At 33.1% G+C, this 26,373-nt stretch overlaps 1 protein-coding gene across 2 annotated transcripts in view; it reads left to right on the forward strand.

Moving 5' to 3' along the window:
- The window catches only part of LOC123525617 (regulating synaptic membrane exocytosis protein 2-like), a 141,014-nt gene that overhangs the window by 10,949 nt on the left and 103,692 nt on the right, over positions 1–26,373 (forward strand). The window contains exons 1-3 of one of the 2 annotated variants that reach the window (XM_053539190.1): positions 8,294–9,057; positions 20,498–20,571; positions 20,945–21,129. In XM_053539190.1, the coding sequence (XP_053395165.1) occupies positions 20,551–20,571; positions 20,945–21,129 (206 nt within the window). In that variant the 5' untranslated portion in view covers positions 8,294–9,057; positions 20,498–20,550. Of the gene's footprint in view, positions 1–8,293; positions 9,058–20,497; positions 20,572–20,944; positions 21,130–26,373 lie in introns of those variants that run through there. The other variant, XM_053539191.1, reaches the window with a different exon arrangement.

Consider the following 26,373-nt stretch of genomic DNA (forward strand, 5'->3'; position numbering starts at 1 on the left):
GCGTATCCCTTCTTAAGTGTTACAGAAATAGTACAGAATAATCTCAAGAAATGTTTTTTCTTCGTAAATGAATATGCTTCTCAGGAATTGTATTTTATCTAATATAAAACAATCATAGTATCGTTTATCATAAACAGTGATCTATATATATATGTATGAACAGTTTCGTTTTAACAAAACAAATGTATTTGGAATTTGAAAGGCAAGGCTGTATAGAATATTTGCATATGTTTAGAACACTGAGAAGCTTATTGCTAGTATTAATAAAAGGCATATGTTTGACGGACTGCGCATGTGCACACTCTAACTGAGTGATTAAACCGAGGCTGTTATAATGCAGCTTGGTTGCGACTTCATTAAGGTTTGGTTAAGATTTGAAACATTCAGAAAATATTTGTTCAAAACTTCGCAACATGGTAAAATGTTCAAGATATGTATTATAGAAGCTGAACATTGAAATTTATTGTATAGGAACAGTGATGGTTTTTACAATACTCACGGTTTAATGCATTTGACAGGAGAATTCATTGTCTTTTTTGAGCCCTCTAATGATAGTCTTTTTTATCGCAAATACAGCTTGTCCATTACCTTTTTATTCAACTAAATAAAGGCTTATCGTGTACAGCTGTCAGATATTTTTCATACAAATATGTTATTCAATATTGATTTTGTAATGAAAGACAAGACAAGTCCTGGCGAATATATATCAAAATTTAGATTGTGGTGCCTTTTTATGTTGTTCAAACGGGTGCTTCCTTGGTATTAGAATGCATTATGCACGATAAAACCCAAAGTATTGGGTTAATGAGCGGGCAAAACTATGTGATTTCACGAGCACCTACTTCATTCTCTTTTATAGTTTGCCATGCAGTGTGTATTATATATCTTTCATAAACAAAAACAATTTTATGGGTGTATAAACGAAGATTATTATATACATGTGGATTTCCGAAGCTTGTATTGTTTTCAAGGCAACGATTATACGTCAAGTTTATAAATGTATATATGCGTAAATTGATTCTTTTACAAATAAACTCATGTATACTATAGTAATTTGTTTGCACACAAAGACGGCAGGTTCAGAATCTACACTTGATATAAAACACCTATCAATAAAAAACCGGAAACTTTGCAACGGTTACCCTGCAATTTCAGCAAAGTCAATATTTATTACGAGAAAGTAATAATGTTATAGACTCAACAGATGTATAATAAACGCAACATTTATTTTTTGTGATTCTCTGTTTGCCCTTTGTTGCATATGCTCGTGAAACTCGTGTTTTAATTCATTTAACTACCACTCGTTAAACTCGTATTGGGATGATTCTTTTCGGATATTATACAAACTTATTATCTTCAATTTGAAAGAGACCGCCTCGATAGTGGTAGAGCGCCCGCTTTGAGTGCGGGAGATCGTGAGTTCGATCCCTGACCGCGTCATACCAAAGATGTAAAAAATTGTACTTGTAGCTTCCTCGTTTGGCGCTCAGCATTAACAGGATAGTGCTAGGACTGGTCAGCCCGATGTTAGTATAATGTGACTGTGTGGGGTATCATGTCATGTGTCTACGGCGTGATATTCCAGTGAAGCAGCACTATCAAGTTGGACATTGTGCTCACTGCTACAAGTAGACACCGTCGTTTATATGACTGTAAAATTGTTGAAAAAGACGTTAAACCCGGACTCAATTAGAAAGATGTATTCCTGTAACACTTTCCAAAACCTTACCACACAGAACAAGCTGCTGCTTTGGCGTCTTTTGTGGAGCATAAAAATATCCTTACTGTTATTATTTGCAATTCGAGACGGTTGTCTAGAGTTTAATTTATATATATCTTAATTGGCTTTTAAAAGTGAAGAATCGTTCGATTCTTTTATACAAAGGATTTCGTTTGCATTCCCATAAAGCATATGTTGTATTTCAACTGTAATGCATTTGCGCAGAAACTATTTTGACCAATTATTGCTGACTTAAAACGAAACAAACGAAACACTATTTGGCCATAACTGCATAGTTTCAGGACTTGATAATATATTGAATATGAGAAGAAAATCTATGAATAATTTTATCAAGTATGACAATGAATATACATATTTTTGCAGTGCTAAAATGCAAACATCATAACTTACAATGTGCTTATGTTTGAACGATATATTCCATAAACAGATTTAGTTGATACTGTTTCAAATCTAATAAATCTGACGTATTATGTTTTTCTCAATAGATTCCATAAACAATTTTATTGTTATCGTTGCCATGTATTGTTTACAAGCCCTCATCGACTGAAATAGAAATATTTCATAACCTTCTTTGCCTGCAATCATTAACACTTCAAAGCCTCTAATAGGTCTTAAAGAATTGATTGACCTTCCCACTAGTGGTCTCAAGGGCCATGCTGCGGCGATAAAACGTTTTATTTTTTCATGAGCTGTTTTTGCACATAAAAAATGATAAAACCTAAAGGATTCTACAATCGACATTATCAATAGTATTTTCTAGTCTTTATTACTCTTTTGCATACACTAAGCGCATTTATTAGCTAAAACGACAACGATTTTCTGAAAATTCGAAGCAGTGGTCGATTCCCAGTTGATTTCATATTTCACTTAGTCATTTTGTTAACTCTAGCCCTCGCAGATACGTGACATACTTTTGTTATTGCTCTCAGCCCAATGTTTGTTTCAGTGGCATCTACATGAGATTAATAGGTCTAGTTTCTACTAAGGCAATAATTATTTGCGGCAACCTCTTTAAATAATATCAGTTAGAAGACATCTTGCAACAAGGATGGCACTATCTAATAAATACAAGTACAGAAAAGAATTAAAGAACACAAAGCGTCTGAAGTCTGCTTGAGGAATCTTGATGTTTGCTGTATGAAAAAATAGTGACTAAATGTAAGAGAAACTGATGGATTTAACATTTGTCATCATGTACTAACATGTTATTACTATATAATTTCAAAAGCCATGTTTTGAACAAAACAACATACCGTTACGAATTCATTGCTCACCAGCAATTACATCTGAACATGTCTCCTAAAAAAACGTTACCCGTTGTATTCCACGATTTTGAAAATTTCAATCATTCCACACTCTTCAAAATATTCAATATGATATTTTATTCTCATTGGAAATTGTTCTGATATTACATATAATTTGTAATATGGTTGTTCAGTTTGCCGTTGAAAATTAATATTTTCGGTGTATTCATAATAATATTTATAATATAAAAATTGCCTGTAAAACAGTATGTAATAAAATTCTCTCAAACATCTAAAGTTTGAACACATTATTTAAGTCACATCAAAGTACCGTACACACATGAAAAGAAAAACTGGAAAAAAGTCACAAAGTTATATCATAAACGTTGTGAATAAAACATTGTTTTCAAACATTGTCTAAATAAGAATAATAGAAACATAATAAAAGAGTAACCATGGCATTGTAAACAGTTTTTGTATGATAATTAGGTGAATATCTTAGTTTATGGACCAGACCAATGTGATATTCACCGAAGCCGCTAGAACGAGTTGAATATAACTTTGGTTAGGATTATTAACTTAGGCACATACCTATATCATCATCTCAAAGTGAGTATTTAAAAGAGAACGTAGGATGATACTTCACTGTTCAGTGAGATAATAAAGCATAAAATAAGTTCACTCTGTTTAGGTATAGCAATGGTAACGCACTGTCCTCCTAATAAAAACCTAATCAATGGTCTCAAAGGGTTACGCATTGCCTTTAAACTGTAAAAATGTTAAATAACTCAGGACAAGGACATCCTTAATTTGTCGTGAATTTTAAATTGTAATCTATGGAACATGCTTGACAATATTCTCAGAATAGTAAAATGTATTCGACACAAGCTTCGATGTTTTTGAACAAAACGTACTGGAATGCTCTGCTTTCTGAATGAAAGTGCAATGATCGATATTCTTCATAAAGCTCATTCATACCAAAGAATATGACAAGCAGGGAAATTAATTATGACATCCTTTCATTTTCTGCCAGCACTGAGATCTTTCCGCTCTATATATATATATCTTCTTAAGTTGAATCAGGTACTGTTTTCATCGCAATATTATGTTCTTTAGAGTCAGATTTACTGATCAGGTGATGAATAAATGACTATATTTAAAAGCTATCTGACAGTTCATTTATTATTTCTTTTTAAACAACTTCTCAGGTTTATCTGTCACATTACATTCCTTTCCTTTACGGAGTGTTAAGGCAACATAATGCCATTCATTATATACAAGTTAGAGAAAAGGTCGTGGAATATTAGAGTTATTTTTATGTATCTACACATAAGTCATGGTCACACATACAGTTTTTATACGCCCGTTTGAAAAACGGGACGTATTATGAGAACGCCCCTGGCGGGCGGGCGGGCGGCGTCCACAGACCTTGTCCGGAGCATATCTTCTACATGCATGAAGGGATTTTGATGAAACTTGGCACAGTTGTTCACCATCATGAGACGGAGTGTCATGCGCAAGAACCAGGTCCCTAGGTCTAAGGTGAAGGTCACACTTAGAGGTCAAAGGTCAAATTCAAGAATGACTTTGTCCGGAGCATATCTTCTTCATGCATAGAGGGATTTTGATGAAAGTTGGCACAATTGTTCATCATCATGAGAAGGAGTGTCATGCGCAAGAACCAGGTCCCTAGGTCTAAGGTCAATGTCACACTTAGAGGTCAAAGGATACAAGAATGAAAACTTTGTCCGGAGCATTTCTTCTTCATGCATAGAGGGATTTTGATATAACTTGGCACAAATGTTCACCACCATGAGGCGGAGTGTCATGCGCAAGAACCAGGTCTCTAGGTCTAAGGTCAAGGTCACACTTAGAGGTCAAAGGATACAAGAATGAAAACCTTGTCCGGAGCATTTCTTCTTCATGCATAGAGGGATTTTGATATAACTTGGCACAAATGTATACCACCACGAGACGTAGTGTCATGCGCAAGAACCAGGTCCCTAGGTCTAAGGTCAAGGTCACACTTAGAGGCCAAAGGTCAGATACAAGAATGACTTTGTCCGAAGCATTTCTTCTTCATGCATGGAGGGATTTTGATGTAACTTGACACAATTATACACCATCATGAGACGAAGTGTCATGCGCAGTTCCCTTCTTTAGAATTACTTCCCTTTGTTGTTACTATAAATAGCTTATATTGTAACTTTTTCATTACTAGTCGTAGGGACAAATCGAGACCACTTTTCTGTAGTACAACATGCATGCTACATCCAATTTTGAGGTGTATTTTGACCAGTCTCTACCTGGTAAAGATTTTTGTGAGGACTTACAATTTTATATATATTTTTTTTTTTTTTTTTTTAAGATTTACTTCCCTTAGTTGTTACTATAAATAACTTATATTGTAACTTTTTTATTATTGACCGTAGGGAAAAACCAAGACCACTTTTCTGTGGTACAACATAGATGTTACTTTCCAATTTTAGGTGTATTTTAAGGTATCTCTACCTGGTAAGGAGTTTTTTTGTGGACTTAGAAAACAAAACAATTAGTTATTACTAAACAACCACAAAATTAAAATTCCATTTGCAAATACAGGTGCTAGAGTAAAGAAATTTGCTGTGACGGGCGTATATTGTGACATTCTTGCACTCTTGTTGGATTTAGCTTTAGCAGAAAGTTTTTTTAAGAATGGGATTGTAATAAATAGGTTGTTTCTTACCATAAATGCAATGGAGTGTTAAAGGGTGGTGTCTATTTGAAAACTCCATATTTAACAATGAATACAAATCGATTTATGGGGTATATAATGGTGCTTTTTTTTTGCTCGATATATTCGAAAAACTTTGAGAGTTTTTATCATTAACCATAGTATAGAGTAGAGATAAATTCTTTTATAGAGAAACTAGCATAATTGCTAAAATGCACGTGAAATTTCAGATATATTTAATTTTTGCAGTAAGCAAGAGTTCGTAATGTTGCATCCATGAACCCTTACATTTAGAATAGTTACGCCTCAAATTGGTAGCAACGCAATTTAAAAGTGGCAATTTGATACCAAAACACGGTAGAATTCCGTTAGCAACAAAATGCGTTCCAAGAGTACATATGATTTTTAATGGTGGACAATCGCATTTATGTTATGTTTCGCTCACATTCTGTAAAAGACATATTAGGGATCAAAAATACCCCCAACATAAGAATTAGATCACTGTCTATAGATGTTTTAGATTTTAGTTATAGAAATATCTACCCCCTCCTCCTCCCCACCCCTCCTCTCCTCATCCCTTAAATATCAAAGTTCTTAAAAAGCTGAGTATATTTTGTTTCAATATAATTTCTAGTTGATAGATATCCAGATATCCAGTTGTTCGAACAATCGGAGCCAAAAGGCAAATTTTCACACTGCGTGTAACTTCTAGATCCATTTTTCTCCAATCTATCTTGACTGCGCAACTTGTAAAGGTCGAAAAATCTACGTTTTAAGAGTCAGTAAATGTGCGTTTGGGTTTAGCGTCTTTCTCAACAGATGTTTGTCATATAAACAACAGGATTTATGATGTCCAAGCTATATAATTGTATATTAATAAATGTACAGTCAAGCCTGTACAGCCGACCAACTATGACTATATGCCGCCACGATAAAACTTTCTCATGAGCCACCACTTTCTATTCCTGTTTTACCATTATTTGTGTATATATACCTGTGTTGATGAAATCCATCTATTACCACAAAGTGTATTGCCTTGTAGGGGCCTCCGTGCCGAGTGGTTAAGGTCGCTGACCCTCATCGATGTGGGTTCAAGCCTCACTCGGGGCGTTGAATTCTTCATGTGAGGAAGCCATCTAGCTGGCTTACGTAAGGTCGGTGATTCTACCCAGGTGCCCGCTCGTGATGAAATAATGCACGGAGGGGCACCCTGTGGTCTTCCTCCACTACAAAAGCTGGAAAGTATTTTTCCACATTTTTTTTCCTTTTAATTCGATACCATTTTAGTGGCTTCCTGTGACATATCCTAATTTACACCGGGCAGTACAAAGATCACTATTTCTGGTCATTTCTGACTATTACATCCAATTTATCCTTCCATTTAGGCTATTTCTCAGTTAAGTTTTAACCTGACCTTGACGACAAAGTAATATTCCCGAAACATTCAATGATCTGTCGACATTGGCCTGACAAATCACGAAAATATTGACAATAATCAAATACAGTTACTCGTGAATAGTGACTATAAGTGAAATTTTTTAATGTACTTTAAACAAAAAGCTCCTAAGAGTCCATGCAACTGTACCATATTCATTTAACGCTCTTATAACAGTACACAGAAGCCTAAATATCATCTGGTCTTACCGATATTGTTTTAATTTTTAATCATGCTTTAAACAAAAACCTTGATTATTTTTACTGATTTTATTCAGATATTCAATATTTTCACGCATGTTTCCTTTTTCATGAAAATTATTTTTCCTATCGATGACGATACATTTCTGTATCACATTGAATCAAATATACTTAATATATAAGGTTATCTGAGAGTAATGTAAAATACTAAATCCCAAAAATTATATTCACTTGCGAACAAAAACATTCCAAACATCAATACCATATGTGGTGAAACGATATTGGAGTTTGTTAGATAAACAATATATTGTTTACACATTATTAGCATGTATTACTATAAAGCCATATGCATGGAATGTTTTTAGTCCTATATATTTTTTTTGCGTTTTTTTAATCAACGAATTCTAATATCGTGATTAAGAATACGACTCATCTCTAAGGGATATGAAAATCAGAAAAGTAGTTTTTTCCGGAACATTATTCCCAATGGATATTTTTATTATCATATTTTGTCTGTAAACTTCTGTAGACTTTTGAAACTATTTTGATTTTGAATAACATAACAGAGCGTTTCTTTTATTGTCACTCTGTCTCAGAAAATGGGTCATCACTAAATACGTATAAATATATAAAAAAGTAACCAACATAAACAGTGATTCCAAGATGCGTACGCATTCGTTGCACAAATGCTTTCCACCCTTAAAAAACATGCCAGATGTATGTTTCGAATAGCAACAACATGGCTATTAAAAACGTCTTCAATGACAGATAAAATGTATGAATACATACGTTATCCAGTATTATATTCTAAGTTTGGAATTTTTCTCAGCTGTCGCTACTTCAGATATCTAACACAATAGGTTTATGTCATCAAATAAAGGATGCTTATTTCATCATTTTTACAAGTGAAAAGAAATTCGTCTTATTGGTGCCAATACATTTTGCAATGCATGTATTTGCATATGCATAAAATTAATGACTAGATAAAACGTTCAAAAGACATACAAGGCATTGCAAAATTAGTGCTAAGCTATATAAAGTATTGATTTGTAAAGGGATCACTGATGTTTATCGTTTTCAGCTGCAACAACTATATCTACTGTAAGCATTACGACGAGCTTTTGTTCATGAAATAATAATCCCAAAAAGTGATATGTCATTGAATAAAATCACTTTTTATAGGTTTATGTCCATATATCATTTGTTCAGGATTGAGACATTAAGCTGCAAAACGCTGGCAACGGTTGTATACAAAAATAGCTAATAAACATGAAAAAAGCGAAAAGGATAACAACTGATGCGGATGCAATTGAGAAAAAACGCGACAGTTTTAGATATTATATTTTTAGCAGTTATACCGTTCGCAGTTCGATGGATATATTGCCGCCGTGTCAGAACGCTATCTGAGATTCTCTTTAATTGGAAATCTCAGACAAGCTATTGGAGTTCAGCAGCTGTCCCTGTAGTGTCTAAGGAATGCGTATAAAACTGTTGTTCCTACAAGGATTAATAATTTGTTCAGTTAAAATAGCCTTATATCAGTTTTGTGTCCTCATGTACTTTGTGGAATTTTTACACCGCCAGAGATCTTATTTTACCGCAACATATATTTCAAAATAGTGACGTTTTAATAGTTTAGAATTTTCTGTTAATGCTGTAAACTTTCTGGATTTAAAATTGAACATCAACGAAGTAATTAAGAGATAATGAAACGTGTGTGTAAGGTAAGATATACTTTTGTCAGGAATATAGAAAAATTAGTTTTGGCAGAATATTTTCGATGAAAGGTGACTGTCTTCATTATCGTTAAAGAATTATAATTTATTGTGAGGGAATGAATTGAAATAAAAGCGACAGCTGTATGCTTAAATAAATGTAAAAAAATATGTAATAAGATATCGACACTTACCAATGTGTTCTCAAACCCCGCTTAAGTATAAACTCCCGTACTGTCTTACTAAATAATCTGTCATGTAAGGTCTTCATAATTAATTTGTAGACCTGTCTTAAATTGCAACACTGACATTGTTTAATTTAATGACTGGAATTTCAGTAGGGGTCCCAAAGCGAACTCTATTACAATGTATAAGTATTCTTAATGTGAATTGTGCAAATTATAGATATTAAGGGGAAGTAATACTAATTGAAGCCATATATTTCCAATATTTCATACACTTATCTTTTTAAAAAGCCGACGTAATACCTATTGTATTTTTCACTACTTTAATAATTATAAAATAACTAAGATATATACTATCCTTTTGATCGCCAAACGTATATTGCATTTTGCCGATATGCTAACAAATCAGATTCAGAAACTATAACTGGCGATTCAAAATGTGTTGTTTCCTATCGAAAAGTACGATGATAGAAAATTAGTAGTGATTCCGTAACTGCAATTAGAGTTGCTACATTAGGAAGTTATTAGATGTAATATAAATGTTGCTACAATAGCCTATCAAAAGGTGATACTCACCTTCCGTTTACCGATCAATTAATTACATCTAAATACATTGGATAGGCATGTATTTGTATAGAGTTTTATCTTGTTGGTGACAATAAGCAATAGCAGTTGTGGTTTAAACATTAAAGGATGAGTATCAAACATTGCATGTATTTGTGTAAGTTAAGATGTAACATATACAGCTGAAATTGCAGATTAAGTGAAACATTTACAGTGTAATACTGATTATTATTAATAATATGTGTTAATAGCAAAATTCCAAAAATGTAGCCCCTAATTGCAAAATCCTGAAGTTTTATGTGTATGGTAGAGTACAATACCGAAATACACTTCTTTAGAACTGGTCGAGTCAATATCAAATATGTAGAATATCGGGTTGGGGTGGAGCAAAAGATTGATGTTTTTTAAAATTACATACAATTCTTCACAATATCAGAGGACATTTAAATATTTCCTTTATATATTTCCTTCCCATAAGTGAATAATGACAGACCTTTTTAAGTGCATGATATCTCTGGACTGAGGCTTTTATATTATGCACTGTACTGAAGACGCAATTGACAAACCTTCTTAATATCAGTCTTATCCATAATAATATAGATGCCGATATATTTTTGTATGTACAGAAAATGTGTTGACACTTCATTATCGCATCCTATGAAGGTCAATAAAAAATTATATGGATGAGTGTGATAAATAATTTTGCACTGTATATAATTATCTACATATAATTACAACCATTTTGCATATTTTATCGTATACAATTAGGTGATGTCATTTGATAACGTATAGTGAATCCATTTTGAAACAGCTGCTACCTCCTCTGCTGCTATGGTAACAAACGTGTGAATTTCCATTAGATGCTTTATTCTGATTTAAAACAACGCTTGATTTACATCTAAAATTTCTTGTTCATCTTTCTGTGGATTGCACTCGTCAAAGTGGATTGTAACGCGATACTATAGATACTAATATATCATATATCAAATAATATCCAATATATCATATCTAACTCTAGATATGTGTTAGTTTTAGGACAAACGTAAATAGAAAAGGGTACAAGAATTGTCATTTTAAACAAACCAGGCTAATCTGTGTGAGTCAATAAGCATACGTAACGAAGCTGGTAAATGATAGGAACGGGTGTATTTATATATAACTGAATTACACTACAGGTATGACATTTCAATGTTAAATAAACAAAGACCTTCCAGAATTTATATTGGCTTCGCATTGTCGGTGTTCATTTGAAAACATATATTACATCACAGATATTACTTCATAGATATTATATCACAGATATAAATTTGAAGTGCAAATCTCCAATAAACTAGTTTTATTCTCCAATAAACTGGTTTCATTAGGTATGGATATAGTCATCACTGTCTTTTCATTATTGCAGTGACCAATTGTTATTAAAGCTTTGCCGAAAATAGAATCTTTTATATGGATATAAAATATTGACTTTAAGGTCAACATCCGTGGATATAGACAGAGGATTTAATACGTGGATAAAAATTAATTCGGAAGTTTATTGTCCCATATAGGATACAAGTTCGAACTATAAATTATTATAGGTAGCGAAATTTATCAAGCCAATCACCAATACAATATACCTGACAAATCACGGCAAAGCGCCAACATGGTTTATTTCGCATCTAACTAATATTAAATAAGGATCGAACATAAAGTAAAGTGTTGATGCAGGTAAACCCAATGGTCTGTTCAAAAGAAATGATATGACAGATTTTAAATATAGAATTTATAGCCGATCCCATCGAAACAGGAAATACTATGAGGAAAACAGAAACAGCAAAAAGGATATAGAGGACTCCTCTACCACTGTTACGAATTAAAATATAAATCGAAAAAAAAATCGTTTTTTTTTCTAAGTGGCATGTTCATGATGTTGGTTAGTAGTTAACAAAAAGATTTTGTTCGAAATAAATGGCTATTTCGTTTATTCCTGGTCACTTCCTGTTATACAGTTTGTATGAATGACTGTTACGACGATAATCGAGTTTGTTTTTGTAAGGCGGCACACTACAACAGGGCACTCATTTTACTCTCCAGGGAATATTGTCAAGCGTTAAATGACTTTTAATGTGTAATACTTAACGACACTTAATGATGCCCCTGTTCTGGGACAATATTCTTTATAATTTGTACGATGCAGTTCTGCTTTTCGGCTCCGTTTAAGACCATTAATGAGGATTTTCACTCAATCGCCTGAATTAGGAAGAAAACGTCTCACTAATTTCCCTAGTTTAACAGTGTGTTTTTGGTAAATTACCTTCGTTAGATAACTATAGTATGTTATGTCAGTCGTTCGTAGTTTTCTCGTTCATAGACTAAGTGAAGATAAGGAGTACTATAAATAAGAAGGCTAACCAGTGTTCCTATATTCTGTATCAGTACAAACCTGTTTCGCAAGTAACTGCCCACATAAATCAGAGGCGTAGGACGAATGATTTTAGATACAAAGTCTTTTATCAAATCGTCACGGAGGACATACGCTCTGTCCGGGGATCGACCTCATGACCCTGTGATCAGTAGATATGCGCTCTCGCTATTGAGCTAAGCGGACGGGCTACTGCCTTGATTGAATATGTTATATTGATACCTAATAATGTTAATATTACATTCGTATTGGCCACATCCCTGTTGTGGGAGTATTTATATTTATGTTCCATGCTGTAAATGTTTAGAGGTCTATAATTTGATCTGCGGGATGGGGTTTGGGTGCGTGTGTGGAATGTCACGGAGCCAAGTTTTATTTGTTTTGTATGAAATCCAGTTTGTTTCAAAATAAACCATTGCCATTACTTATTTCAGTGTATCTATTTTTATACGTTTGTTATTAAAAAATTAAAAGGTATGATAAAATATACATTCTGTAATGAGTTGTCAGCGTAAGTGCATGATATTGCTTTCAAATTGCAAACCGTTATTCGTTTACTTCTTCGAATAAATTAAGCCATTAATGTTGACCACTGTCATGTCTAAGAAGCAAAATTTTGGAAATCTGCTATTAATGTTGACCGAATACGTCCAAACTTAGTGAGTGTTTTTAGAAGTATAAAGCATAAATTGAAGTTTCGACAAATCAGATTAAAACATATGACACCAGTTATACGTTTAACATACGAATGTGAAACTGAACTAAGGTCAATTAAAAAAGCAATTATAATACAAATATTAAGTTTGAACCTAATAGATAATACACATTCAACAGAAATTTACAAAATAAAGTGGTATATACTAATATAAATGGGTAACATACAGCATGTTAAATGTTAAACAAGAATAACAAGTATAAAAACCTTGCCTGCCATCACGATGTCACACATTTCAGTTCTGAATTACACATTTCATTCCATGACGTTTGGCGCCTAAGTAATGACTGAAACATGGGTATGTTCTAATTGGTTACACAGTGGTAATTTCTTTATGCACGAACACAGTATCAATGTCTTTATACACACGGGCTTTTAATATTGAGTTGATACAATAAGTCTGAAGACACAGGTTGGTCGCCGAGGTTACGACCGGAAATAACCGGATATAACTCTGCGAATGTTGTAAGCTTGTCTGATGGAAATTAATTGGAACGGCATTAAACACATCGGGAACCATAAATAGCGACTTAAAGAAACCTCTTAATGGGTTCTTTTCTCTGCAAAATACCTTTACTTAGATATAGGATATATCCATTCGTATGCAATGCACACGTACAAAGTGAAGGAAACCAAACATATATTTCGATTTATTACACAAACACACGGCTTTATACATTATCCTTATTGTCTTCAGGCAGTGAGCAAACAAATAAATCATTACTTGAAGATAAGCTAACATTCGTTTGCAAATGAAAGACTGAATCAACAAGAAAAAACGTAAAACTACAACCGTAGTCCGGCAGCATACAATACGGAAGGTACAATACGGAATTTGAAAGGTACAATACGGATTTTTTCTGCCTGTTCATATTTAATTGAAATACAGGCTGATTTTTGTACATAATTTATATAGGTATATAATAAACCAAATTATGACTTTATTTTTTTTATAGAAAATCATGATGCAATGTCGCAATAGATAATTGGTATTTATGTACATTCCTTTGTCCATTAAACAGACGGTAATTCTGATACATTAATTGCCCACTAATATATGTCAGCAATCTTCAATAAGTCTACAATCGTCTGAAAAAGAACTAATTTGAATGTACGTATGTGGTTGTTTGCGAATCGGCTGTGTGCATGTAACAGCTGTCCATATTTAACTTCTGAAATTATTTTAGAAATAATGTAGTTATCGAAATTTAACTTATGATTTTTTTTTTCTGAAATAATTTGTATGCCACAACTGTCCATATCGATTTATTTCGAATTATTTCTAAATAAACAGCTCTATTTTTGTCGAATTATTCAGGAAATCAATTGAGCACTTATGATAGGAGATAAGCTGAAATTCGAAGCATTTGACGAACATTAGGATCTTTCTATTTGATTGCGTTATCTCGTGTCTGAAATCGAAATATTCAAGGTCAAAACCGCAATTTGCAAACTACGTGACATTGTGAGAATGAAAAACTCTTATAATTACACATTAACATGACCCGTTAAATGCATATTTTTTGGTCGGTTAAATTGCCTGAAACATGCATTAGATCATGCTGAAGAAAGTGTAAACATTTTACTTCGCAAAATGCCTAAACCATTCTGATTGACATTCTTAATTAAGAAAACGGTTTAAACTTTTATTACCACCTTTAATGTTCGTGTTGGAAGGATTAATTTCAACCACTTATTCTACTTTCAATTATCCATTTTGATTCATGTGGACAGACAGGCCGAGACTGGGCTGAAAAATGTTGGTAGGGTGGGTGTGGGGAGGGGTGTTGCTTCCCGCTTTGAACTGCAGTCAGATTTTGATATGGGCATTGTGACAGATACTTTATTTGGTGGTTTTCAAAATTTGATATGTTGGCATTGATTTTTTTTCGTGTTCGAGACCATAAAATGTTTAAACACGTCAGGATGTCATGGAAAAATAGCAAAGATTAGATATGTTACATTTTATTGCATATATAACATTAGTGGCATCGCATGTTCCTGATCCCGCGTTGAACGGGTGAAACCGGTTATTTATTTCTTTGTTTTTTATTAATTTTTAAATGTTAATAGACAATATTAAAATGTAATACCATTGTAAACATTTAATTAACGTTTCATGGAAATATTTGTATCTGCTGAGACTCCTTGCAGGCTACATCCAGATCCAGATACATTTAATTATGTATAGCAAAATCTGTTCTTTGAAATTTCAATATAACAGTTGTAATTGCCCCTTCGTCAGAAAACTCTGATAGTTTATGCGCATGCTAACTAGTGAAAAAAAAAACAACAACAAATAATCAGCTGTTTGTCTTCAATGTAAAAAGAAACATGCATCTGAAAGTATTACACTGACAGTATAACACCGGCTTCCGTATGTATGCTTTCGTAACAATACACAGTAAAGTTTCCTTTTAAAAAGCAATCATATGGCTTGGCTAGTTGTGGTGTAGTAGCAAGCTGACATATTTTGGGATAATCTGTTGCTTGAACAGGTAAGTACAAAAATACCCCTTTAAACACTAATGAATTCGGCCACAACGTAAGCGCAGAAATTGGCGGCAAATTTTCCTCTGCGATTTACATTATTTCAGGGATGCGCAGTGAGTTAAGTCAAAAATGAAACGATCTTAATATTTACATTTTTTTTATATTTACATATTATTGTTCATGAAACACCCTCGAATTAATATATTAGACTGTCAACGCAAACGCCTGTTGGACCGAAGCATGTAGGTGTGACCAATCGGTGGACTCCTAACATCCTGCCGTTTGGAAATATTCTGCTTCCCGGCTTCTTGTAGTAATTATGACTATATTTGGGGAGGCAAAATAATCAAAAATAAATCAATAAATAATCATAATATAACAGAAATGTTTCATTGAAATCATACAAACTTTGTGTTTTTATAAGATGGGCTCGCTGACAGTTTTATTTAATAACATGTTTGAGCGCGCATGCGTAATGTACGGAAAGTTGAACACAAAGCGCTTACTTTAAATCATGTATTACCATTTCTTTCAATTATATCAGTTTAGATATATATATACATATATTATCATGGGACCATACTTGTTTATCTGTCAACTGTCACCTAATGCTGAATGAACCTACCTGAAAATACTGTTATGTCTATGAGAGAGTGTCTTAACATTGAACATCTACGTAAGTCTAAAGCTTTGAGACAGGCAAAACAAAATACCTTTTGCATTGTGCTGTTTCAGCATCATTGTATCATATAGATGCATGTACTTTGGTTTGAAATCTTCTTAGTTTTACCTGCAAAACAAGTGACAAATCAGAGGCCATGTCTGTTTCCAAATTTCATTTACTAATTGATCCTTCATTATACATCAGTCTGATCAGATCTAGCCGTATATTAAAAATACATTTGACTGTCTTAAAACTACAGAAATCATTTTAATGACCCCCGTGATTTCTTTGCAGAGTCTTTGCATTTAGCTCCAGTAGCACACATTATACGGGTAATCCCTAAGGGACGGCTACAGAATCACATTATAAATCCCCTACAATTTTTAAAAATTGATCTTAAGGACAAGTGGAAGAAACTCAATTGATAAAGTATTGATACAACTTTTCCTTCTTGGTCTTAACCTTAGCAACCGATCATCAATCGAATATGTGTTGCACTGAAATACTAATCAATCAACATGCACATGTGTTTGTAAAGTGTTCAGTTGCACAGCTCTTGGACGCCTGGCAAATGTACATTTAAAGAAAGATAGCGTTAATTTGTCTCTTTGATGTAAACATAATTGTAATACGATTCCTGGAAGCTACAAGCAAACTTACTTAAACAAGTCGAAGGGATTTCCTTACAGATTTTATTGCTTAAACTACATTGAATCAAGATTACACACGACAACCTCGAATGCTATCACTAGCAACGTTTGACGGAATGTCAGTAACTGCCTAAACAAGAGTAATAATGGGAAACAAAACGACGTTTTATTCATTTTTAACGTTAAAAAATAAATGTTTTGATATAACTATGACATTACAGCTAACATATGAAACGACTGATAATCAGCCAGTTGAACTGACATTCTGCCCTTTCTTATAAAATGGTATATATAGGTGGGCAGGTGGTCTAGTGGTAACACGCTTGACTGCCGATCCAGAGGTCCGTGGTTCGAATCCCGGTCCAGGAACTGGAAATTTCTGGGATGCTCGAGTGTCTCCCACCTGACTAAGGGGCCTGTACTGGTTCTTCCCAGGAAAGACGGATTTGCATGTATCGGTGCTATACACCGGGCACGTTAAAGAACCAGACTGTCTATTCGCAAAGAGTTAGGCTAAGTTAGCCGGACAGCCTGTATCTCTCTTTGTCTCTGTCTGTTCTGGGGGCTTTATCTCACTCTGTCCCTCTGGTCAGATCGCTCTGTGTCTGTACTAGTAGAGGATGAATTTCGCGCCCTGTGTGGCTGCGTATGCTATATGTAAAGCGCCTTTGAACGTGTTTATCATGAAAAGGGCGCTATATAAATCTGGTATAATAATAATAATAATAATAATAATATATTTATGCATGTGACGGCGCACGGCATTTAGCTGATGTATGCAGTGAAACGTGAATAATGTACATGCCATTTAACAGATACAATATCGTAAACAGATTAGGACAAAAACTACAAACGCTTTTTTTTTGGAGAAAACACAATTTTAATCAATAAATTTCCGTACATCGCGTAAATTGCCATAAAAATTTAAAAAGATGAGACATACCTAAACCTCCTTTGTTGTCTAGATACCCTGTGGTAAATGCATTACTGCATCATCTTTTTTTAATTTTTTTTTTTAATTTTTTTTTTATTTGAATCAAATTGAATGTTTTCCTAATATGTCATTTCAAAAATCTGTTGGTTTTTTTTAACTTCTCTTTATTGAAACTGACAAGATGAAAGGCTACATCTATTACTTGTCAGCCTGGTTATTGATTCTTGTCTATTCTCACAGCTTGTAGGTTTTCCTTGTCTCATTACATTGCTTTCCTGTCGGTGAATGTCTATTGTGGTGTGTAATCCGCAATTAAGCTAGTAATTTGGTATCTGTTGAAGTACAAAGCGCACCTGAAATGATATAATGCAAATGGCTATCTATATTACGTTGTGCAGACACAATGTGTTTATGATTTGATTATCAAATGATAAGAAACATTTGTGTAATATATGTGGTTCTTTATGACACAAAGAACACACACATCCTTTTTTCATCTCGTATGAACTATTGTATATGACACGTATGTTGAATTATGACATTTTTTAAAGTAGCTTTTCCTGTTGGATATTTATCCTTGCTTTTTTCTTTCGATTTCTGTCTTGATTCAATACTTCTCTCATCTTTGCTGGTATCTGTTTCAATTTTTTCGCAGTTGCAGGCGTCAGTCGTATTCGTTAACAAGACAGTAAAGATATTGAACGTAAAGCTGCAGTCAAAGTGTTTGTATACAAGGGTCATTGTCAGGCTTTTTGTTATCGTACATATAGTAGACCTTTTAATATTTTCGTTAGTTTTTGCAGATGTAATCCGACGTTTAATGGTCTTTCGAAAATAGTTAACTTGTTTGCATTCTGTGGTACCGTGTATCGTAACATGGTATTCTATTTACAAAGTTAATGGTGGGTATTCAAACTGCCTGAAATATCAAAAATAAAATTTATTCATTTTTTTAATATTCTTGTAACGTCAACGTAACGTATTTAATGTGACTCATCAACATCTCAGATTGATAACTGTGTCTCCGTAGGTTGTTTTCGTTCAGAACATTTCAAAATATTCTTTCCGCCCGATTGTCAGCAACGACATTTATGAAAAATAACAGTAGATGTATTTGTGTTTTATTAGCCACAATACCGTTCTATTTAATACAGACGTTATATAAAATTCTTAAAGGCTCATAAAGCCTTTGTTTAACATGTGGCTGCCACCTTTCCCGTTATGAACATAGTATATAATTTTCGTGTTAAATCCTATTTATTATTAACTTTGATGATAGGTAATAATTTCACTATTGACCGACAAGCCATGCAGTAAGTGTATGATGTTGTTTCTAAATGTGATAATTCTCAGATTCTCAGAATTACCTATTCTTTAAGAAATTGGTATGTTCGTAGATAATAGTAAATTACAGATTTTACTTGTTTTCGATTTAAATCTGTAAAACAGTGTAGGAATGCTTTCCTCTTGCCAAAAGGTGATGTGCGAATTATGTTTCGATCAGTGTAGTTGGCATGGCAAATATTTATATACGTCTGCGCCCAATGCATTCTGCAAAATATTATGCACGTTTTAATCTTTTTGTAACTTTGCAACTATGTGAATCATAAAATACAAGCTTAATAACATAGAAACAATATTTTCATTATTCGATTATCTGCGCGTGACAAATTTTCAGCCAAACACGCTGATAAAAGAAACACTTCTAAAGACAATAATTATTCCAAGATGAAAGTAAAGCAGAAAACAATATATTTTTTCTTACACGTTTCTTAGAAAATGATCGTTTTTGAAATTACATTTAGAGCGCAAAGATAGCAGTATTTCGGGAAGAATGAATGCCTTGGGATTTAAACGACAACTGGCATATATTAGAGAGTGCGAAATCTATAAATTTACAAGAAAGAAGACAAATGATGACGGCATGTTTATGTTTTCCAGTACAAAACATTACTCATACATAACTTGATTATTTGGCTTGATAGATTAATTTATTTTGCATAACAGAAGTGTGGTACGAACTAGTCTTCTGACAATTCAAGCTTATATTAGATCCAAAACATGAAAAATTACTTCATATAGTTTATCTAACCATGGAATTAACAAGTTTCTGTGTATAAACAGTATGATACATTAGAACAAACTGTGTACATGTATAGATGAACACAATATAAATGTGTACTACCACTAAAAACTGGCTGTTTTTTAAAAATCAACTTTTACTGCATAAAATTTAAATACGAATGTAGCTCTATAAACTTGATTTATATATTTAGCAAAGTTAAATACATTTGATTAGGATTTTATACAATTGAAATAAAATCGGAGAAATACTTTAGTGACAGTAGAAACTAAAATTCCGACTTAATGTCAAATATATAATACTTTTAAATAGTAGCAGGAAGAAGTCCTAGCTGTTTGAAAGGATTTGAAAATCCGTTTTGTAACGTCATCAGTGGTTATTTCAGATCAGGCTTCTTTAGAAAAAAATGTTTTTCTGTTTTTCTTTATATGAACCACAAATCACAAGAGCAAGGGAGGTGAAAATGTCCGTTAATTATTTTCAAAATGTCAGACTTTAACTTTTATTTGTAATTTTGATGTTCCTACAGACTTTTTTAGATTTTATTTTCTTATCCAGATGTCATCATTAACGTTAACAATACTACAAATGACGTCATTGGTGAATTATGATATGTTTATGTTAAAGAAATAATTGTCATGATGGGAGCCAGGAGACTTACAAATGTACAAAACAACCTGTAATTTCTCAGAAATTTATTCTTGCAAATACATAGTAGTTAAAATGCAAATTAACATGACATTCCTTGCTTGTTTTTCAGTTGTAATTACGTGAGGCATTCGAGATGGAAGATGATGCACGTGAGGGATCATTATGACGTCAATTGTCAAAAAAGTAAACTATTTTTAGATATTCATGACGCATTTGATTTTGCCTTTTTATATCTTAATTTAGTCTATGTAGGTTTTAATTCAGTATCCTTTTATATCATTTAAAATTAACTAATTCTAAAGACATAACCTACAGTTATGTTCCAAGCACGAGTTCTGTGAAAACTGAAACCTATTTATCTAAAAATTAATTAAGAATTCCATTGTTGTTATTGACCGAATCCGTACTAGTTTTTAACATAATTATATCAAATTTAATGATAACTTACTTATTGAGTATGTATACTTTGCTTGAAGCGATATGGTAATCAAGATTTCATTTGAAAACGTGATACTCTAAAGTGGGTCAGTCATTCAAAATTATTTTTGAATTTAAGGTCTTACGAAGCTCTGGTAAAAAGAAAAGAAATAATCACGGATCTGAAAAGGGTCGGCGGTCTTCGGTTCCAGAGAATCCACCATCTCCCGATCTGACTGGACTGAATCCAGAAGAATTAGCTATTCTTAAGGATGTCCTTAGGAGACAGGAAGAGTTAGAGTCCGAGGAGGTTGACAGACAACAGTGAGTAACATATCGATTGTAAACTTCATACATTCATGCGATTTCACGCAATGACATGTACTTAATAGGGGAATGTTTTAATATATCACTGAAGATATATTCAGTTATTTTTTGTAAAATTAAACTTCATATATTCATGCGATTTCACCCCAATGACAAGTACTTAATAGGGGAATGTTTTAATATATCACTGAAGATATATTCAGTTATTTTTTGTAAAATTAAACTTCATATATTCATGCGATTTTACTCAATGACATGTACTTAATAGGGAATGTTTTAATATATCATTGAAGATATATTCAGTTATTTTTTGTAAAATTAAACTTCATATATTCATGCGATTTCACTCAATGACATGTACTTAATAGGAATGTTAATATATCATGAAGTTATCGTATTTTTAAATTAAATCATATTTCATGTGATTTCCCAGTGAATGTACTTATGGAGTTTTATATTCACTGAAGATTTCAGTTATTTTTGTAAAATTAAACTTCATATATTCATGCGATTTTACTCAATGACATGTACTTAATAGGGAATGTTTTAATATATCATTGAAGATATATTCAGTTATTTTTTGTAAAATTAAACTTCATATATTCATGCGATTTCACTCAATGACATGTACTTAATAGGGAATGTTTTAATATATCATTGAAGATATATTCAGTTATTTTTTGTAAAATTAAACTTCATTATATTCATGCGATTTCACTCAATGACATGTACTGAATAGGGGAATGTTTTAATATATCATTGAAGATATATTCAATTATTTTTTTTGTAAAAAAATATGGTAAGTCAATTCTCACATCATTTCTGGCCAAAAAAAATTTCAATATATTTTACCCGTTAGATATGAATTTGCTCTAAAACATATCAGCTTTATACAGTCTTGTTCTACAGTAATATATTAACTAGTATCTGTAAACAATGAATTAAGCAAAGGAAACTTCTATCATGAATCTACAGGGAAAACCTGTTTGGTGTATTTATATACAGTTATTAGTAACTTGCCTTGAAATTAGTAGGAATGCTCAAATCCCTTTTAAACCATCCTGCAGAAGGCTTAATTTATCTCACAGAAATACGTGTCAGTGCTTGTGACTTGAACGTCTGGAAATGATTCTTTTTTTATTTTATTTTGAAAAAAAAAGGACACTTTAGACTGCCTTTTACTAAACGTGTTGTATAAAATCATGGAGGCAACGCATTTCAGAGAACTGATCATATATTTTCAGAACAGTTATTGTAAAACACGCAATTAATTAACATTGTTTTATATGAAGGACCATTCATGCATGCACAACCTAGGCCTTTATGGAGTTAGTACTATGATTGCTTGGCGGTGCTGTTTCAATCACAAATTCCGGCTAGCTAATGTGTACTAATGTAAGAAATATCACTTATAAAATTGCAATATGATTCCAGCATAGTTTCAGCATTCTTCCAGCATGTTATTTTGAACAATAGCTGCAATGTTGCAATTCTGCTGCATACTTTTTTTCCATTCTATGTTTACACAGGAATCATGAATGCAGCATGTTTCATATGTAATAATACTGAAACTTAACTGCAGATAACGCCACAGTACTAAAATACTATTTCTATATACCAAGTATAATTGTAGCAAACCAATTTAAAGGAAATAGACTAGATTTGAAATAACGGCGCCGCTTTATTTTTAATTAATTCGTATTATAGTGTACGTTTTCGTGATTAAAGTAGAATTGCCATTTTGAATATAATTGCATTTACGTTATTAAAAGTGTATTGGATAAAAGTAAAGTTTTATAAAGATACATGTTATAGCTGCAAAACAGCAAATATGCTACAAATGCAGTACATATTGCAAACCTTCTTTTCCAGTGTTCGTATCAGCATATATGATGTACGTTGATACGAGAATATGCTGCAAATATGCTGAAATTATGCGGGAAAATACCTCTTATATGCATTATGTTCTATAAGATCACCTGGGAGAAATAAATTTTTGAACAGTTCAAGATTTCAGCTACTTGTTGCATATTTGCAGTAGATTCTGCTTATGGAGCATAACACTACACGTTTAAAGTAAAAGTATAAATCGTGCAACATTTTGTAGCATTAACTGCACTAAAGTCTTGCAAAATAATTTTTCATCATGCTGGAAATCTGCAGCAAAACGGCCCTTTAATAATAAGCAGTATGTTTGCAGCATGAAAGACGTGAATGCCCATTTGCAGTGTGTATGTTGCAATTCTGTAAGAGATTCACCATGATATATAATAGTTTTTTTGCGCGACAATAGCAAAGAAGCCTTACACAAAGTAATTCGGTGGTCCGGAGACAATTATAGACATTTCTAGGGCTTTGAACCATATTGTCACTATCGTTTCTTACCGATGAAGTGAAATGAAACCAGACATGTGATTGCTGTTGTGTGGCACGAATTACATTATATCGTTCGCTGCAAATAAGTCGTGAGAATAGTGTATACGGCTTCACTCCCAAGACAATAACACAAATAATGCAGAATTAAAGATATACTGTTGACAGGAATTATTCGGCGGAATGTACTATCATAATTACACACTCTTCATTAACAATACAATACAATACAATATACTTTATTAGCATTACAGTAATCAGAAAAAAAATTAAAATCCGTTTCTAAGATTCTTTTTCATTCTGTGTACTTGGTGTTTGCGTACAAGAGTTCAAGACACGCATTTATATGCTTAAACATGCATGGGCTAAAACGTCTCATCACCTTGAAATGTTCAAATAACTAGCCTTTTGAAACGTTCTACATATTTATAGTGAAGATATATGTTTCAGTTACGATTAAATTTTTTATTTAAAAATGATATACATGTAGATGAGATGTGTTCGTAATCTATAGAAGAAAAACGACAATAATCACCAAAGGATCAGTCTTAGCTGAGACCGCTATTTTCAAGCCTCTATTTTCCAGTCACTGTGTCCTCATCTTTGTAGGTTGCGGTCCCATTAATGTCGATATGTGAGGAATGTATCTAGTCATATGACTTTAACTAAGTTGAAATAACATAAAAACAAACACCTCATGCAATGGAATTATGGTATTAGATTTAAATAGAGCTATCATTTTTGATCCTGTTTTATTTTCGTGTCTAGAATTAAAGTTTCGTTGACAAAACTAGATAATCAATAGAATGCATTTATCATGAGATGGTAGTTCTATCTAATGAACATAAACCGGGAGCTCTTCCTTTGTTATCGGACAATGTTCTATTGTTAAAGTGTGTGCACACCTGTCACTGAAATGTCGTTATGACAAACTATGTACAAATAGATGGCCTAATGTGGAAACATTAGACATTTAATGCATTTGCATCATGTCCCGGTGATCGTGCCATCTGTTTACTGTTCGTACCAATAATTGATATGATAAATTCATAGAATCACTGCATATTATACACTCATTCTGAATGTCCCGAGATCAGAAGGAGCGGAGGTCAGTAGAATTGACTATTTAACTACAAACTATTCAACTTTCATTTAATCACATTACCTGAGACATACATTTCCATATGTTTCTTCTTCAAGTTTTGACTAGGCTAAGAAAGTGCAGCCAATATCAGCAAGATTATTGCAGTAAATGACCTTTTTTTTATTTAAAAATGATCAGTCCAGTGCTATGACTTTCTTGATGTCACATTACATTTTGACACATAACATTTTCCTATAGCTGTTATAAGATTATTGTTTTCTTTTGTATTTTGCACGTTCTCAGTTGAAGTTTATACCGCTTTGTAACACAGCACGTATTGAGATTTTCCATGGAATCGAAAAAAAAAGACAAAACGCCAGAATTTACTGTTGCAAAGATATAGCATTCAGTCTTTCATAATATTATAAAGTGATTTTAATGTTTGCTGTTCAAACCCGGCTACAGAAGTGGCGCAGTTATTATTAAGCTACATGGCTTTGTATAGATATATATACTTTCAGTAGGATTCGCTGTTTTGGTTTTTGTAAGATAACGACGGAAATGAAAGCTGTTTTAAAAAATTCTGTCAGCTTTGAGTTTCGTTTATAATCGACTGAATCATTGGTTGTTTGAATAAGATAATGATTAGTAGTGTATAGATAGTAATACTTACGGAAAAGAAGACGTTGGAAAAGTCTGTCGCATTAGTCTATTTAAGAATATTTATAAGCGTATCACATTTAAAACATTTGCATATTGACACTGCAGACGAGCATACATAATGAATAAATGAAATACATGCGACATTTTCCAAGAGTATAAGTTGTTCATATCTTAGTATGACATAAGTTAAAGCATTTTAAAAATTACATGACGAGGATTTGTATAAGGACACTGCAGACGATGAAACATGACCAATGAATAAAATAGATACAGCATTACATGGCATTGAATACAAATAATGTGAAATAATACACGGCACTGATTCCTTTTGTGTGATATAAATGTCAACATTGTGTTTACCACTACATGCACTTTCTTTGATAAATATTTGATAGCCAATTATCTACGCTAATTCAGGATGTTTTACAGACTCGATTTTTTTTTTGTGTAACTGACGTGGAATAATTTCTCTGTTGTCAGCAACAACTGCTATGTTGCTGGTAGAATAGTTTTCAGAACCTCTATGGTTCCACAAAACAAGAAGAAGGCTGTTATTATACCAGGAGGGACACCAAGACTATTTCCAACCCTCAAAAGCATCTATCCGCAATACTTCAGTAGTCATGTGAAAATCATAAGACATAGCTTTCTAATTTAAATGGCACCAGTGATCAACAAGTTTCCTGAGCCAGTTTTCTGAGGCCCACGAAACACTTAAAAAAATGTGTCATTCCGAACTTTCCGCGATCTCAGTATGAGGCAATTTTAAAAGATATGTATTATTCAGTTATTTACATGACATTTACATTTTGGATAGTTATTATGACATTGATCCTGAGTAACACGTATATGAGCCGTGCCATGGGAAAACCAACATAGTGGGTATGCGACCAGCATGGATCCAGACCAGCCTGCGCATTCGCGCAGTCTGGTCAGGATCCATGCTGTTCGCTTTTAAAGCCTATTGGAATTGGAGAAACTATTAGCGAACAGCATGGATCCTGACCAGACTGCGCGGATGCGCAGGCTGGTCAGGATCCATGCTGGTCGCATACCCACTATGTTGGTTTTCTCATGGCACGGCTCATATGATGATTTACAATTTCTTTTCCATGTACATT

Source organism: Mercenaria mercenaria, chromosome 3 (genome assembly GCF_021730395.1).
Source record: "Mercenaria mercenaria strain notata chromosome 3, MADL_Memer_1, whole genome shotgun sequence".
NCBI lineage: Eukaryota > Metazoa > Mollusca > Bivalvia > Venerida > Veneridae > Mercenaria > Mercenaria mercenaria.